Source organism: Salmo salar, chromosome ssa21, assembly GCF_905237065.1.
Source record: "Salmo salar chromosome ssa21, Ssal_v3.1, whole genome shotgun sequence".
NCBI lineage: Eukaryota > Metazoa > Chordata > Actinopteri > Salmoniformes > Salmonidae > Salmo > Salmo salar.
Window position 1 is genome coordinate 20,315,083 of NC_059462.1, and position 18,845 is coordinate 20,333,927.

General features: G+C 44.7%; 1 protein-coding gene across 16 annotated transcripts in view; it reads left to right on the forward strand.

Annotated features, from left to right (window-relative positions):
• tns1b (tensin 1b) overlaps window positions 1-18,845 on the forward strand; it is a 312,092-nt gene that overhangs the window by 257,357 nt on the left and 35,890 nt on the right. For 14 of the 16 annotated variants that reach the window (XM_014164404.2, XM_014164409.2, XM_014164408.2 and 11 more), the window contains 4 exons: window positions 10,084-11,745; window positions 13,560-13,616; window positions 16,479-16,672; window positions 16,815-16,953. In XM_014164404.2, the coding sequence (XP_014019879.1) occupies window positions 10,084-11,745; window positions 13,560-13,616; window positions 16,479-16,672; window positions 16,815-16,953 (2,052 nt within the window). The remainder of the gene's footprint in view (window positions 1-10,083; window positions 11,746-13,559; window positions 13,617-16,478; window positions 16,673-16,814; window positions 16,954-18,845) is intronic. The other 2 variants (XM_014164411.2, XM_014164410.2) reach the window with 2 other exon arrangements.

Here is an 18,845-nt window from a genome sequence, read left to right on the forward strand (position 1 = left end):
CACTGTTTGCCTTTGGGCTTAACTACCTCTGGGAAATGGGCGTGGGTGGAGGAGCGGAAAGGAGGACAGGAGGAGGAGGAAAAGAGGAGGATCGGACCAGCAACTCACCCTGTCTTTATTGGCCGCCACTGTCTTGTTTCTTTTTGACGCTCCCCAGGCCTCCTCTCCCTTCATACTGCACGGGTCACTTAGCCTGTTGAATAGGCAACCCTCTGAGCTGAGTATGGGTAAACACAGGGCTAAGGTTTACTGGGGAGGTTTGGTTACAGATAAGAGGTATAGCTACACATACACAACACATACACAAACATACACCCACACACATGTGCACACACACACAATCATAGAGCATGCATGTACTTGTATGTTTCATCAATGTTACACTTTAGCCCTGTTTTAACATATAGCCATATGCACACACACACACAGTTGTGTAAAGTATTAAGTAAAAATACTTTAAAGTACTACTAAAGTAGTTTTTTGGGGTATCTGTAATTTACTTTACTATTTATATTTTTTCCAACTTTTGCTCCACTACATTCCTAAAGAAAATATGTACTTTTTACTCCCATAAAGTTACCCTGGTCCACAAAGGTATTCATTACATTTAGAATGCTCAGGCAGGAGCACAGCAATATGGTCCAATTCACGCACCTATTAATATAGTGCGTAGTCATCCCTACTGCCTCTGATCTGGCAGACTCACAAAACACAAATACTGCATTTGTAAATGATGTTAGAGTGTGCGCTTGTCTGTCTGTAAATGTTCAAATCAAGAAAATCGTACCATCTAGTTTGCTAAATATAAGGAATTAGATGTTTAGCGTTTACTTTTACTTTATTATTTTACTCAAGTATGACAATTCAGTACTTTTTCCACCACAGTACTTAAGTACTGTGCATTTAAAACCCAATACTTTTAGACTTTTACTCAAGTTGTGTTTTACTGGGTGACTTTCATTTTCTGTTAACTTTTACTCAAGTATGACAATTTTGTCATTTTTTCCACACAAGCACACATACATACACACATCCTTTGGGCTCCTTGGGGGATTGCAACCCGACACTGCTGTCATACTATCTTAATAGAGCCTTTGGTTATCTAGTCCTGCTCTTTCCTGTTTTCTGTCACTGGACATTATCTAACACAGATACAGTTCACCTGCATGACAAAAACATCACTGTTTTATTTTACCAGGTTACACACAGTTACAGACAATGACCAACATGAAACATACGTTTTTCATCACTTCAACACAACATAAAGTGTACATATGAAGACATGGAATCCGCTTCTTGCCCCCCTAACTGAACAAGGCCAGCTAGTCTGAGCCCGAGGAATTAGTTCTATATTAGGACAATAGAAAGTGCTGATTCACCACCCATGCTGCACCGAGCCAACAGCCTGGCAACACATACACACACACACCGCACAACACACACACCATACGAAACACACTGCACACACACACCGTACGTACACCGCACACAGCCAACAGTCTGTCATGGCCGTGTCTCCCTCTGTCAGCTTCACCGCATAGGGTCCTTTGAATGGCTTAATTGCTGTCCAATGATGTGCCTGAAGTAATGAGGGACCACAGTTGAACAGGCAGGAGCCATGGAGGAAATGGGACTTTGTTTGGTTCTTTTCATGAGGAAATCGTCCTTTTTAGTGGAATGCTGGAGTAGATTGTCTGTAACTGGGTTCTTTAGACTGTGTGTGTGAATGGACTCAATGACTGCAAAGTTCAAAGTACTCTATTGGGCCCTATCACTATTACACAGGCCTATTTCAAGGGTAACTATAAGGGTATAAGCTATGTGTATGGAAATGATGCCTTTCAAAAGAGGACATGTTGACCAAGTGAACGCTCTTTGTTAGAGAATGAAGTTGATTTGAACAGCACTTAATGGGTCTGATGGCTTTGAGTAGGGATTAACCTCAGTCGGCTTCTAGGCAGGAGATGTGGAATGAGTGGCTGCTCGTCCTCCTTGGGTCCTCTCCAGACCACAGCCCCAGCCACGGCGAGCCGATCAAAGCATCGCCTCATATGGGCCTCAGGCTTTTCCCATGCAGCGCTATGAGTTGAACGGAGCTTGATTGCTTTTCCTTAGACAAAAAACTTAATCCAGAGTGAAACCGTAGCTCTACATAGAGAGAGACTGTGGCTGTGACGCATGATTGTGTACACGTGTGCGTGTGCATGTGCGTGCGTGTGTGCGTGTGGGCAGATGAATACACCAGATGAATACTGACTGAAGGTATCTGACCATTCTATAAGAAACCCCTTTGTAAAGACCTTGTCTTTCCAAACCCCAAACACGTTTTCCAAGTGCTGTCTCATAGATCTAGGTGAGCCATCATTGATGTATTTTCAATGTCCTCCACTTTGAAATAAAGCCTCCATTAGCACCGACTGGGCTTCTTTGCTGACAGTACAGTAAGTGTTTTGGGGAGATACAGCAAGGCATGATGCTCTAGGGACTTACTCAGCAGAAGTCAGCACCCGTTTTGCAAAGGCATCTGATTCACACAGGCTTCTGTCCTAACTTAAGTGGACTGGATTTAATCTACTGTAAATTCAAAGCCAAATCTGTTCCTCACTCTGTAACCATATTGTCCTCCCTCCTGATCTGCCCTTGTGCTTTACCGTTACAGCGGCGTTTCACGAAAACCTGCCGATGGCCACCGAAGGCCCAGTCAATAGTTCAGCCATTAACTCTGTCCAAATATAGCCTGTGCCAAAAACATCTCCGTGTACAGGTAGGGATCTAAGTAGCCTGCTCTCTAGGGGGGCTTGGAATGGATTGGCTCAATGCCAAACTCTAAACTCCCTTGATTGATTCCATTAGTGCCCAAGGTTATGTTCTCACTGAATGCAGTCATCATCACAACGTTATTTTCAATGTAGCACTTGTGGCCAGTGGACCGTGAACCCTCCACGATAGTTCTGGTTTGTTTTGAAGTTGGAATGTACTTACACACACACACACACACACACACACACACACACACACACACACACACACACACACACACACACACACACACACACACACACACACACACACACACACACACACACACACACACAATTACACACAATTACACACCGGGGTCAAAGGTAACACTGGGGGAGCATCTGGAAGACAGAACCTCTAAACATCTGACAAAAATGTGGAATTGTGGTTGGTTTTAATTCACATCCAAGTCAATACAGGACATTAGAATTATTAGCTAAGTATGTCATAGCTTCTTCGCTCTGGGAGACGTGTAACTTGACACATTGTTCTCCTGTCACCGAAGGCAAATCTATATTCCGGAATGCCTTACCAGTCGTTTCGGGCTATACAATATGTGAAAAGAAACGTTTATATCCAACTTTTCCTGAGTTGACTGAATTCACACCATATCTCCCTGAAGGTGCACTGCCATCTGGGATTGTGCGGTAATCTCGCTTGGCAACTACTACGGAGTATGAGTGGGACTAGTGAGTGAGCTTCTGAAAATGTGCATTTAAATGTTTATTTCTATCATAGTTCACACATTGTGTAGCCCGAAACAACTGGTAAGGCATTCCGGATTATAGATTTGCCTTCGGTGATGGGAAAACTTTCTCACAAATAGGTTAACTAGAGGGCTGGTAAATATGTTTTCATTGTATGGGATGTCACCTTCAGCGATGGGAGATCTGTGTAAAGGTATCCTGGAGTGAAGAGGTTAGGAAGATAATAGTAAACTTCCAGTAGTTTGAGATGTGATCTCAGAGCGAGCATGATATCAAAGACACACACATATCATGTGGTGACAAACACTTTGAGACAGACAGGTCATATGCCATGGCACGATCTCCCTGCTGGGAAATTAGGCAGAGCAAGGTGTCAGGAATGATGACAGGTCCCCTGCAAATATGGGTATGATCACACAGAAAGGCATTTGCCTCCTGGAGTGAGGGAGTCAAGAAAACACAGAAACAGAAATAGGGTGGCTGTAGATTCTCTATCTCTGTTTGGAATTTGACCCCCCCCCCCTCCTGCTACCGTGACTATCCTAAATTTAAGACCCTTAATATACAACTTGAGGAGGGAGAACTAAAGCATGGCTAAATCTGACCTGTGAGCATCTCAGCCTAGAATAATCTTCAGCACTTACTTTATAGCTTAGAATAGTCTGCCATCGTCATTATTAACTCGGAGTGGACTGAGCAGCACAGAGCTGTACAAGGATAATGAATGATGATGATGATGATGATGATGATGATGAGAGAGTGGAAGAGAGAGAAAATCGGACACAGACCAAGAGAGGGGGACTGTCTTGATTCCGATTTGACATTATGTTGTGTACCTCGTGTTCTGTTGCTGCTGAATTTGCTGTGTTAGCGTATCAAGGTTGATCAGCACATTAACTAGTGTGTTGGATAGTTATGCTTACTGCTGAGTCTAGTCTTAGTTTCATATGTATGTTCATATGTATGTTGTCAGATTGGAAGAGAGAAGCCGTATGTTTGTTCTCTGTTCCACAATAAATCCACTGTGATATGCCTAAGAGATGGCTAAGTGAGATGGAAGCTCAAACAGAAGACTTTGAGCTTAGTAAGGAAATATCAGTGCACTTTGTGTGTACGTAACTAAACTAGAATGTGCAGAAGCAAAGGCAGTGTGTGTGTGCGTGTGCGTGTGTGTGTGTGCGTGCGTGCGTGCGTGCGTTTGTGTGTGTGTGTGTGTGTGTGTGTGTGTGTGTGTGTGTGTGTGTGTGTGTGTGTGTGTGTGTGTGTGTCATCTTATTGGTACCCTGCTCCAGATCAGATACTATTGAGCACCTCTTACTTTCACCTTCATCTCTCTTTTCTGGTTCTTTCTCATCGCCCCCCCCCCCCCCCGCTCATCACCTTTTCCTCTCTCTTTCTTTTCCTTCTCATTCTTTCCTCCCAGCCCAATGCAGGGTGTGGTTCTTTCTTTCACAGGAACAGCTTGTTTCTATTCCCTAGTGCTGGCTCAGATAGCTAGTAAAATGTCAGTTATTGGACTTAGTGGCTCTTTTCCATTGCATGAACGTTTGTGACAGGAGCCAACATAAGGAGTGGCTCATTTCTATGTGTGGGTGGGTGGGATGTGGGAGGTGTACAGTAGTGTCTGTGTGTGTGTGTGTGTGTGGGGGGGGGGTTCTGTGTGTGTTGACTGTGGTTCGGTTCTTCCTTTGTGTGTGTGTGTGTGTGTGTGTGTGTGTGTGTGTGTGAGAGAGAGAGAGAGAGGGAAACAGAGGGAGAGAGAGAAGTGATGTCACTCAGTCAAACACATACTATGGTGTGTGTGGCTGCCCCTCTCCCCACACAGACACACAGAGACTGTTGTAAAGGTTCATGGGACTTCACAGCAGTAGCTCACTTAGAGTAGCTTAGACAGGCAGCCAGTCACCACTAGTCCACAACAGCAGCGCCTCTCACAACACGATTAGCCTCCTGAGCCAAGAGAACCCCCCCCCCCTATTCAGCTCCGCAATGTTCTGCTCCGGGGGCTCCGCTTTAGGGTAGCACTAGGGCTTTTCCCATATTCCTCTGGACTGTACCAACGGCCGCATTCACAAAGGTAGGGGAGCTCCTTTCACGCTTTCTCTGTTGTGCTTTCGGAATTCCTTCTATTTTGTAACATCGGAAACTCACTCACAGAAAGATCCGGAACCTACAAGTAACTTCCTTCCCAAGTGCTTTGCCATGTGTGTCTGTCTTCACTATTAATACTGGTTGTTCAGGGATGATGTGTTGAGCTGCACTGGTTGATTAACTCTCGGTTGGTGGTTATGTGTCACATTTGGATCTGTTGCCAGTTGTGTCACATTTGGCTGTAAGCAGGTGATTAAAAAAGGTGCTAAAACAGATCTACTCAAAGAGCTACTCATCTTTCAGGACATCTATGTCTGTAGGATATATACGTATGTGTGCGTATCCCATTTAATGTGGTCACTTGACCCTTAGAAGGGACACTAAGAGGTAAATAAAGACATGATGATGACGCCTTTCTTTGGTTTTGCACCACAGTCTATGGGTTGAACTCTTCAGTCAGGGTCAGACGTCTGGGTTGAAGTTGTAGCTCAAGTTTTGGGAGACTTTACTGTGACATTGGTGTGTGCTACTCTTCTGTTTGCATCTGCCGGAGGGACAACAAAGGTATTTATGCGGCCAACTGTGTCAGTTTGGCCATTCAGAGTGCAATATCTGTGACTTTCTTTGTGTGGTAGAAGATGTTATGTCTGTTTTGTTCTTAAGTTATTTCTCTAGAACCTTCCAGACTCTCAGTGAAGGAAGATGTTGTCCACGGCAACAGAGTAGACGATGGGGAAAAGAATCCCTTTTTCCAAGCAATGCTGCTCTTAAAGGAAGTCCTGGACTGTGGCCTAGGCCGGTGAAAGGAAACAAACAGGCTGTCGAAACATCAGCCTGAGCCTTGAAAGGAGACATAAGCTCATTTAGTGCAGTTTCACAGGGTCCTTAAAAGTTTGAAGTTGTTCAGCAAAACACCAACCCCATTTTTACGAACTGAAATTATCATTGAAGAGATTCTCAGATCCCAGATTCAGATTGTACTTTAAAAGGGCAATTCCGCCACTTTTCAACATCATATTCATTATCTCCAGCACCATACCAGTGTCTACATGTGAAAATGGCGCCTTTCTATGATCTGTGGTTAAAAAGATAAAGGTCCTAAAAAATGCTTCTCTGTGACATCACACGGTTGTTTTCAAAACCTGCAACACATTTATAGCCATAGGGAGGGTATTTTCTTGCTCCCCATGTCACCATGAATCTCATAGTGTTTGAAAATCGCTGTTTTTGAAATGTAGAAATGCACTGTTTTCACATATGTAAGCACTGGTATTGTGCTGGAGATACTGAAAATGAGGTTGAAAAGTGGTGGAATTGCCCTTTAAAGACAGGAGAATGATTAACATAGGACTCTGGGCTCTATTTTCGGTTGGCGTTAAGGCGGTGCTAGTGTCAAATGCATGTTCGTTTGCAAATTTGTCCTATCACCAGTTTCGGTAATTTGCCAGTCTTATATCAGCTTGCCTGCGCTCAGATGACGGGTTGGACATTTTTGAGGTGTGTCCTTAAAAACATGATCTGAAGTGCTAATTTCTGGCAGCGCTGATAGGGATATTTAAGACCAACCAAAAGCTGGTTTTAGCAGTAACCCAGTTGATTATGGCATGAATTGTGACAGCAGAAACACAGCCTATCCAGCCGTGACGCATACTGCCCATATGCGCATGGAACAAGAGTAGCCCAATGTGCTTTAGTGTCTGTATACCTAATATTTATTTGACTAAAACCAAGCATAGCCTCCCCTCCTCTCAACGAAGGCTGTTTTTAATCTACCCAATGGTCCCGTTTTGGATGTGTGTAAAACCCTCCATAGTCTGCATTGTTTGAATATTATAAGACAACAGGGAGAAATGATGGTGCCTGTAAGTATTTAAAACAAGTTGTTGTTTTGTTTATAATATGATTAGAATGATTAGTTCTCTTTTTAGGCCTTATCAGTAATTAATTGAATCTTGCTTATTGACAATGTTTGGCATGTCCATGCTCAGCCATAATGTAATTTATAGTAGGCCAAGCCCTATATCAGTGTGAATGCTATTGAAGACATGCAATTACTTAGAACAATGTACACTAAATGGTTTTACGTTAACCTATTTAGCAAAGATGGGATAGGTCTACATTTTGTAATTTCATTTCTGTAAGCCATTTAACAAACTATAACATTGGAATTTAAGTTGATTCAAAGGCAATTTATAAAAGTCTGTAAATACACACAACCTGAACCAACCACATATTTTGCCACGGAGCACGTTCTGATTGGCAAGCGAGGGGCCAAGCCTGCACACACTCATAACTTGTATATTCATCAAAACCCAGCCCTTTCACTCCGACGCCAGCAAGTGTGCCGATAACTGTGATAGTGAAAATATCAAAGATGTCTGACTCACCCCTGAATCTATAGCATTACCGACTGCGCTTAGATTGACCATTACGTTAGGTTTGTTAAACTAGAGCCCTTAGTCTGGTATAATAGAGGGGAAAAAGTATGACCTTGCAGTGATTTATGGGCAACCCTGCAGAGAAGGGTGGGTCAACCAACAGAGACAGGTTCATAGGTCAAACCAGGGCATTATGGTCCTCACCAGGTGACCTGTAGCATCTGTCAGGAAGTGGCTTCAGGGGACACAAGGTCAAAGGTCATGTCACAAGAGTAGGTAGAAGTTGCACTTAACCACTGATACAGAGTCAGATGTTTCCTCATGTTTAAGGTTATTATTGGGAATAGGAGAATCTTACCCTAGATCTGTTAAAGGAAACGTTACAGAACCTCATAGATCAGCTGAACAACAACAAAGCCGGTCTATGGACTTTTAGAATTCACAGAGAACCATTCACAGAAGGTTTTCTGAAGGCTTGTGATGTTCGCACTGGGTTTTTTAGAATGGCATGCTCTGTTTGTGCACTGCTGTTCCCAGATGTACAATCTGATTTGTATATCAGGAGATATCTCAGAAAACGTACACACACTGTCTCACACAACACACACCTACACACACACTGCTGTTTCACCCATACAGGCTTTGCTGTCTCGCCAGCCTGTAAAGCTTCATGGGAACTGTGTGGGGTGAGGAGCTAGAAGCTTAATCAGATATAACTTTTTGTCGATGCTCACTTCATGCCCTCTGATGGAGGCTGGAATGCTGAAATGTGCTGCTTTTTAATTATATGTTGTAATAAGAAGCATTATTCATTGAACTTCCATTGTCTTCCTCCAAGAGAGACTAAATATGAATCTTTGTATAGCACTGTTGGCGTTGTGGTTCCCAATGTGAGCTTGCATGGCAGGGCAGTTTAAATGTCATGCTGCATAGAGCCAGCTGCTGTGGGCATTGTGAAGAGCAGTATGCCACTGGTAGTTTTAGGTGGTCATCCCCTTCACTGATGTATTGTGACAGGACCTGACCATAAGGAATCAATGGGAATAGTGTAGGGCGTGTGTGTGTGTGTCTGTGTGTGTGTGTGTGTCTGCACTTGTGTACGTGTGTGTGTGCATTGCGTGCATTTGTGCACGTACAGTATGTGTTTGTCCACATTTGCACAATAGTGAATGGAGTACGTGTGATTTAGAGTTGTGTGTCTTTCTCTGTGTTTTTTGTCTGTGGTAGGAAATGTTTTGCTTCTATTCCTAGGGGGCAGGAAAGACCTTCAGGGCTTACTTACTTAGTGAGGCGGTTTTTCCACGATGACTCAGTGCTTCTGGATGGGGCTCCCTCTACCTCTTGGGAGGTCCCCTGGACAGGGGGTGGGGCTGCCCTGAGTGTGTGTATGTGTGTGTGTGTGCATGTGTGCGTACGTGAATGTTTAAGTGTAGTTAAGTGTAGTTGTGTGTTCCAGGATGATGTAGCAATGATCCATTGCTTTTCTCTGAGTTCATTCTGTAAAATACCTCATTCGTCAGCATACAGTTTTTTCCATCAGAACCGGCTGATGTGCATTAACATAGATAATACATAACATACTCTGTATACAAACACAAACTAATTTCCATTGCGTTTCAGGTGGCGGTGATTGGCTTGAGAAAGTGCAAGCCAGGCTTCTGTGATTTCATCCTATTTTCCACAGCGCATGCCACAGCCCCATTCTCATTTCCTGTCAGAGAGAGGCTGGTAAAATAGGCAGAAGTGTGCCAGTATTCAGTTTAACTGTGGCTGTTTTGGCATCGCCTGCACACTGACAAATTACACTTTCCCCACCTACTTCTCTTTTGTCCCTTCCCTGCTCTTTCCCTTTCTCTCTTTCTCAATTATACTGGATTTAGTTGCTTTATCAGTATTACAGGTCTGTGTTGCTGAAAAGTAATGATTTTCGCACTACTAAATGTCCACAAACCTTTGAATGATATACATTGAATGATGACATTTTGTGTGTACTGGCTCTTCATCTTCATTCACATTAATTGAATGATGACCATTGTACATAATATACTGTACAGTGTTATTTCCCTCTTTGTAAACACCCTCTTTCCGTCTCTTTCTCTCTCCAGACGTCATACACACACAGGGCCCTCTCGACGGCAGCCTCTACGCTAAAGTTCGCAAGAAGGAGTCCATCGAGGGCTCGGTCACTGCCAACGGCCTCTCGCCTGCCGCCACCGAACACGTCCTACCTGCCGTCGACCAGGTCCTTCCCGCGGTCGACCAAGCCCTGTCGGTGAGCAGCGATTCTGGCAACTCCACCGCCTCTATCAAGACTGACCGCACCGATGAGCCAGCCCCAGCAGCAGCAGCGCAAGTCCCCCAAGCAGCTCTCCCAGTGAGCCAGCCACCAGCGACCCAGGAAAAGGTCCCAGACTTGGGCACGGTCCCGGCCGTCCAGCCCATCAGTCCCCAGGAGAAGCAGGAGCTGGAGCAGCTGCTCAGCGGCCTGGAGGGCCCCATGCACCGCCAGGGCTACCTGTCCTCCCCATCAGGTGGAGGGACAAGTATAGGACTAGGAGGAGGAGGAGTTGGAGGAGGAATACTTCACCTGGTGCCGGCCCAAGTTCACGTGAACGGCCACAACAGCAGAATGGACAGGGAAACAGATATTCTGGATGACGAGGTGGCACTGCCTACCAGCCAGGAGGGCAACAGCATGGATAGCCTGGGCACCCTGTCGTCCCTGGAAGGGAGAGCTACACCGGCAGACCTCTACTATCAGGCTGAGACGGTCATCAATGGGCAGGACGAGGTCACCTATCTGGAGAGGAGCATCCCCCCGGAAAATGCTGTCATCAATGTCGCCATACGCTCACAGGATGTGGCCGCTCAGGTTCCCGTCACATTGGTGCGAAGCCTCTCCTCAGCTCAGGACGGGACAGGCGAGTCCATCCCCCCGGCGAGCGATTACATTTTCAGCCAAAACGGGAACCTGTATCGCTCGCAGTCGTTCGGTGCAGAGCAGAAACCCCTCCCCAGAGCGCCAGCACGTACCACCAGTAGTCGTGATGCCGTCCAACGGGGGCTCAATGTGTGGCAGCAATATGGCGTCCCAGAGGAGCCGGTGATGGACGGCGTCCATTTTGGCCCTTTTCCACCCTCCATGCCTCTACAGAGCCACCACAGCCTGCCACAGTTCCCCCACCACCGGACTGCCTCGCAGCAGGAGATTGAGCAGTCCATTGAGGCCCTCAACCTGCTGATGCTAGACCTGGACCCAGGCTGTCCTTTGGGGCAGGTTCCCAAGTCCCAGAGTGCTCCGCCGGGGGATAATGTGGTGGTGACCATGCAACCGTCCTTCTCCCAGACCCAGGCCAGACCCTCCTACCAGGCCGACTCAGCTATCTCGGGAAGCCATGCGCCCCGCCTTGCCAAGGTCCCGCTGAGTTCCTCCCCCATCCAGCCGTCCACATCACCAGAGCCTTCTGCCGTCCAGAGACCCACAGCCATCTACCAGCCTGGTCCCACTGTAGTCTCCGTCCCTGGCTTCCTCACTGAACCTTCCAGCCAAGGGGAAGCCTGGACCAGCTCTCCCACCCAGGTCCCTACTACCGTTGGCCAGCTGCAGCTGAAGCCCATTAACACGTACCCCCCCAGCACAATGTCCTCGTCCCTGTCCCCAGAGCTCCAGCAGAGTCTCAGTGCCATCTCCTCATTGCCCCAGCTGAGAGATGCCGAGCCTGATGAAGTATTCAACGTGGAGGGCTTAGTAGCCCAGCGCGTGGCAGGTAAGACTGCAGATCTCATGTGTTGTCATTGGCATATAGGTGTGATTTAATATACAAAGGAAACAGGAAGGTTATACAAAAGTCAAGGATGCATTAGGATGTTAAAAAAGAAACAAAAAACTGTAATGAATATGTATGAAGTTCAAACAGAGAACATCTTGATAGTTTTCTCCTAAAACAGTGAATTTATTACATTTTCTTTCCTAAACGTAGTTTTTTAACAGTTTGTTTACTGCACAAAGAGATGAACAGCCCACACCGACACCATCTCTCAGTACAACATGGAACTGTAAAACCCCCGGAGTAACAAATGTAATCCTCAGAAAATCCATTGTGAGCCTAGCTTGACTTTTCCTGGCTCAAAACTCTGCCCTTTTGATGGGCTGCGTTGGCGTTGATATGAGCCCTGTGAGGTCACAATGAAGCCATTGTACACACAGTGCCTCAGCTCAAGGATCCCCCGTAAGACCCTGCACTGCACTGTATTAAGCACTGAGGCTTCCCAGAACTGACTGCTCCCAAGATGGAGGACACACCTACTAGTACATATGGCTCATTGCTTAAAGCATCTAGCACCCTGGTAAAATAATGTTGTTTTTCATGTAAATAGTGCTAAGAGAACTAAGCCTTTGTCCAATAGGAGGATAGCTTGTTATGTGAAGCTAGAAGGACTATACAGGGCAAATGGCTCTTAATAAGGCCACACAAACATTTTTATACTAGTGATGCAAAAGTATGCCAACAAGCACACATTGACAAGGTTACACGGTCAGTGAGATCATGACACCATTTTAATGCACTTCTTCAGCATGTGTATTGGTAGCCAACCCTTTTCCTGGAGAACAACCCATTTACCTTTCAAATCAAGCCTGCATCAACCTGCAGTACCATATATACTGAGCAGCAGTTATGCCATATGACAAGCTTTCCAAACTGCACAATTTCAGTGAATCTTATCTAGTGACAGTCTGCTCATCAGTTATGAGCTCTCTCCAATGGAGGAAGTTCGCTGGCTTAACCAAACACACACTCCATCCTGCACACAGGTCCTCAGTGTGGAAACCTGTCATAAATCAAAGAGTAGTGGTACAGAATCACATTGCCAAGCTGTGAAGGGACATCTCTGAAAACAAGTCCAAGAAAAGATAGTCTCACAGTAATGGTTAAATGCATCTTCTTGGTTCTGAAATGAGTTTCAGTGAAACACCGTTATGACCAGACAGCGAAAGTGCTGTTATTGTGATTTTTATAGACAAATAAATTAAAATATCACTTTAAATAAAGTGCATTTAAAAATGCAAAGCACTTTACAGTCAAACAACAACATGAAGGAAATTAAAGAAAAACAAGCAGGAAGAATAAAAAGCAGGAATAATATAAGCGAGCAGGGAGATCCTTCTGTCCTTATTAGTTACTTGTCACACAACCACTTTGCTTCTCTGGACAGCTCAAGGCAACTGATAGTAGACTTTCCTTATCACATCTTGTGGTTGTCAGGAGATACAAGCCCACTTTGTCCACATGTACAGGCAGCTGTCCACTGAAACATATATGACATGTCCACTTGGTTCTTATTTCTGATATTTCTTAGTAATTTTTATCATAGATGTTTGACATTTCCATTGTTCTGTAAGCGATTATGATTTACATTTGTTGTTTTCATAAACTAGCAAATAACGTATATTCTTCATTTATTTTTCCCTTTCTGTGGACCATCTCTCTCCCTCTCCATCATTCTCTCTCCTCTTCATCTTCATCCTCCTCCTCCTCTTTCTCCTGCCGACTCCAATCATGCCCCTACTCTACCTACCCAGAGTACTCAGCCAGAATGCGAGGCCAGTCTGAGCACCGTCGCTCCCTCTCCCTCTCTGGTTCGTTCCCCTCCTTCTCTCCTTCCCTGTTTCCCCTGTCACTGACTCCTCTGCAAAGCTAACCTTTCTGAGTATCTATCCATGGCACTGCCTGCCAGTTTGAGTTTGCTGTTTGCATTTGTTGCTTCCTGTTTATTCCCTTTCTTTCCATTTCTACCTTAATCTCTTTCTCATTATCTATCTATTTTTTTTCTGTCTCGCTCTTGCTCTCTTTTTGTCACTCAATCCCTCTGGCTGTCCCTCTCGCTATGTCATAGAACAAACAATGTCCTCTAATGGCCAGTTTTTTTCAATACACCGTCCTCCATCTGTGATTGATGGAGAGGACAGTTTGATATTTATTTTTTAAGGTTAAGGAATCGACCCAACCAAAAAATTGCATTTGGGTTAATGTTTAAGTTTTACAAGAACGAGATGAGGAAGTACAAAGATGGCTCTGTGTGGACTCTCAGCGGAGTCTATGTCACAAGATATTGTTTGCCAAGGCCAGGGAACAATACCCAAGGCCAGGAGACACTGGCCTCTTTCAAGGCTGCTCTTTTCCCCTTTCTGTTTTTAACATTATCATCGTAGACAAAGGGCACTAAATCTAGGGGGAAGATTGCCTTTTTGAAATATTCTGAAGGCCTTATCTGTCCGTTGGGAGAGATAGACTAGGACGCAGACTGTATTGTTCTGTCAGGGGCCTGGAATGATGTCCAGACTGCAGTACTGCACTGTACTCCCCAAAGCCAGAGTAGTCCTTGAAGTCCAAGGACTGAAATGAATGACCACAATGACATCCATTCTATTAACATGGCTTCACTTCTTACAACTCAGGCCTTGGAGCAAAGATGGAGCATGAGTAGACCGGACATTCCCAGTGTAGACAGTTTAGAATGGGGTCAGACCTGGTCTACTGGAAGAAAAACACTCTATTTGGGTATTTATATACATACGTAGATCTGTTTCCAATCTATTCAGTACATTTCTTTGAAGGGAATTCCGATGAATTTCACCCCAGATAACTCTTCCGCACCATAAAATAGTCCCTCACTGGAGCGATGGATGGAGATGAAGAGAGCGATAGCCCCTTCCTTATAGAATTTCCTATAGTATGAAAAAAAAAATATATATATTTGTGTTTATATGCTTGAAAAACGTGGGGGGTAAACAAAACAATTCCCCAGATATGTCAGTCCAGGGAATCTCTGCTGTAACAGCTGGAAGCTATTAGCCATCGCCAGGGCAACGATACAGTGTTTGACAGGCTCCGCTGTAGTGCAGTGCATCCTGGGTCCATCTGTTTTGCGGTATCCCAGGCCCATTGCTATTCACGTGCCAGCGCTTAGGATTTATCAAACAATGCCCCTCTTCGATCCACAAATCAAAATAGAGCCCTGCCTAGACATGTGACATGACTGAAGCAGCGCCATTGGAGGCAAATCAAGAACGTAAAAAGATGGGCAAATGAATGGCATGTGTGCAGGTTTGGCGTTTTAGGCCTATACTTGGATCTTGTCATGGTACTGTTTTGTTATGCTGTAAATTGGGATCCAACAAAGCACACTTAGTGACACTAGATTTCTGTTGATATACAGTATATACACTGTTGTGCACTTGACAGACAGGAAGTTAGTTAACCTCTTAGAAGACTGCTCTCCTTTAATACCACTTTTTCCCTCCAAAACCTCTCTGTAGTTTTTACGTTCAGTTTAAGGGTTGTGGAATATGGATATGCTTCATCACAGTCATGGATATTATTTGGAGTAAACACATAAGGCATGTCTGACTCTTGTGTGACCAAAGAGGCCATCTCCATTCTGACAGTAACTATTAGCCTCTTAGCATTAGCATGCAGCTGCGGGAAACTATCTCTAACTCGCCCCCCAGGTTTATCCTGCCAAAAGAGGCTGAGCTAGGGCTCGTAAATATTTTTCACTGTTTCCATAACGTTCGGCTCTCGAACTAGGGTGTGTTTGCATGCTTTTCCATCTTTGGGAGGGTATGTCAGAACTTCAGGCCTGGAGAATCCATGAATCAGATGAATAGTTTGTTTTTGCAGACAGTCAACGCTAGCTACAGAGTACATTGCATAAAACCTGCATGAAAAAGCCAAAAGTGTTTATGCACAATTTTCAATGACCCTCAAAGAGAATAATCTTTACCTTAAAATTGAAGAACCTAGGGTAAAAGTTAAACATATTTTTAAGAAAGGCTGGCTTTGATACAAAACCAATGTGTAGTTTGCTTACATTAACCCAAAGTCTCTGACTACCAATGAACAAAAACAAGTTTCCATGCAGTAACTAACACATTAAGACAAGATCTTACGCAAATCCTTTTTGATTTACACTGGCAGTGGCAGCTCCCTCTCTTTCCCTCCAAACCAACTCATTGTAATGAGCTTACTGGGCCTTTTGAGTTTCATCCAAAACATTAGCTACCGCCACAGAGTATTACCGAGATAACAATAATTATAAATGTAGACTGTTTCACTGATGTACCTGCGAGTTCCTGATAACCTAGTGGCATTCAACAAGAACATTGATCCCTACTGTTCCCCTCCAAACAATCCAGAGCTCTTATAAACAGTGCCTGATTTTAATGAGAAAAGTTCTGGTTAGAGTGTTCAACATCAAGTAGCATGTTGAAAGGTCAGCTTTGCCATTTCTTACTGTTCACTTTTGAACACTTTGTGACTTTTTTCTTATTCTGATGTTTCTGTGGATTAAAGGCTGTGCAAGACATTGCTGGTTTGAAGTGAAAAGTTGTGTTTCAAGAGCATGATACTGATACATGATACAGCATGATATATATATATATATTTTTTTTTACAAAACACTGTTCTGACAAAATGTGACCCCTGTATGATCTGGACAGGTGTCCAGTCCCATGGGATGTCATTGGACGAGACATTGGCCCTGCCCCGTCACCGCACCACCAGCGAAGGACAATGCCACAATGGCCACGACGAAAACCTCTCTTACGAACCCCCAGTCCGCTCCCCCATTCGCTGTGTCTCGCCGGAGTTCGTCAACACCTTAAACCTGAATCCTGGGGGGCGGCCCAAAGAGGTAGAATGCTCTGCCCACGGCCTCAACCTTCTCTAGTGTGTCTCACATAGGATGATATATGATTAGGATGACCATAATGAATACTAATATATTTGGTGTGTGTGCGTGAATGTGTGTGTTTCCTTGTCTTCTCTTCCATCAGAGACACATGCACAGCTACAGAGAGGCCTTTGAGGAGTTGGAAGGTGGCTCAGTCAGCCCCACGCCCACTGTTGGTGGTGAGGTGTTCCCCCAAACCCCTGCCTTCCCCGTCTCGCCGCAAACCCCTTACTTCAACCTGTGTAAGTCTCCCCTCTGGCTGGCTGTAGGCGCTGTGGAACTCAGGGGAATATAGGCTTTTACCATAGAACATATTTAAATACATTTATCCAAGAAGGGAATAGGATGTTATTTCTAGGAATAATTAACCAGGAGTTACCATGTGACTTGATCGGGAAAACCTCAAAAGTTTAACTCTCTAGGATATTATAAGACATGAGAATAGCATGTTTTATTCAGGCATGTACAGGTTCAGAGTGTAGAAACTATACAACTGATATTATGGTCAATAACGTCAGGGTGGCATTAGTCTAGCTCTGTCTGGTTGGTTTTAATTCTTGGACCATAACATTTTTCTTCTTCTTCTTCTTCTTCTTCTAAAAAAAAAGAATAGACTACATCTCCTAATCCCGAGTATTCTACCCCATTTAGATGTAGGGCAATAAACTATATTTGCCACATGACAAAATCCATTTCAAACCCATTCAGACAGATTTGTATGAAGTGCAGGATAGATCCTAATAACTGCAGAGGCCACACTGTCTGAGAGGCCACACTGTTTGCAATTGTGTTGGCTCATAGAAAATCCTGAGTCATCCTATCAGACAAGAATCACACTTCTCTCCTGCCTTCCAGGCAGTAATTCAGTGGGTTTAGAGAATGTGCTGCCATCCACAGATCAACATATCCTTGGAACCCACCAGTCTTCTGATGCATTTAGTAGGCACGTATTTCATATGAAAGATAGGCACCGAATAAAATAAAAAAATTAGACAGTGCCCATCTTCCACATTCATTTGGGTTAAGGCATTGAGCTGGATCTACACACAAACAATAGCGTGAGTTGTGGTTTCAAGCGCTTGACAAATTATGGAGTGAACTATCCCTTCAAATACCATGTCAGTTGCCAGCTCTACTAGTTACCTCATCTCCCCCTGGGCAGAGCCCTAAAAACACCCCATAAAAATCCCATAGCATTTTTACCGCCCTCAAAGGTGTTACCCCCCCAAAAAAAAATCCATGCGAAGCGGGAATGCAGTGAGTACTTATTTTTCCTGGCTAAACCATGACGATTTATGATATCTCTGTCCATGTAAGAAGATTCTAGTCAAGTATGCATCCACTTACATGCATCTACCAGCATTTAGGGATCTACTAGTAGTATGCTACTACTCAAGTATGCATCCCACTTTCAATATGCTTCAACTTCATTTTACACTTAATGTCTTGAATAGAAACTGAAACAGATACTTAGATAGACTGGTGGGGGCCCTGGGTATGTCTGTCCCTGTCTATCTCTGCCGTTCTAGCCCCTAACCCTAACCATTACTGCGAGACAGACAGGAGGCGGTGTTGGTTTTCTCTCTATGGAGCTAGTGGTGTCGTTAACTGTTGCCCTGCAAGCTTGGTCTTGTATCAGTTTGGAATCATCACTCCCATTGGTAATGTTACAATTCGGGGTATGGAAAGCTGATGGACCAGCGCTTAGGGTTACCCAGATCCCCATCACCGGCACATCCACGGACCCCTCTCAGCTCTAGACCTTTAGAGTGTCCTACCACGATGCGCATTTGCCCAACACGATCCACCACATTGTAAGGCATTTAGGTTGCCACACAGAACAAAGAATTGATTGGGATTCTTTGGTAAGTGGAGGATGATGCACGTCCCTAGTCCCACTGTTGACCACATTGGCCATCTTGGCCCAGGCTCAGCGACCCTGAAGTGACCTCAAGCTCTCCCCTTCTGCCTATCATAGCCCCCCCGCACGGCTTTACCCAGCATGCCTCTGGAGAGCAGTACCTCTTAAGATCTTAAGACAAGAGAGCCCCTTCTAGACTGGAGATCCACACTAGATTACTCATGTAAAGGAAACACACTTATTCACCCACGCTCATTCACACACATTCACCCA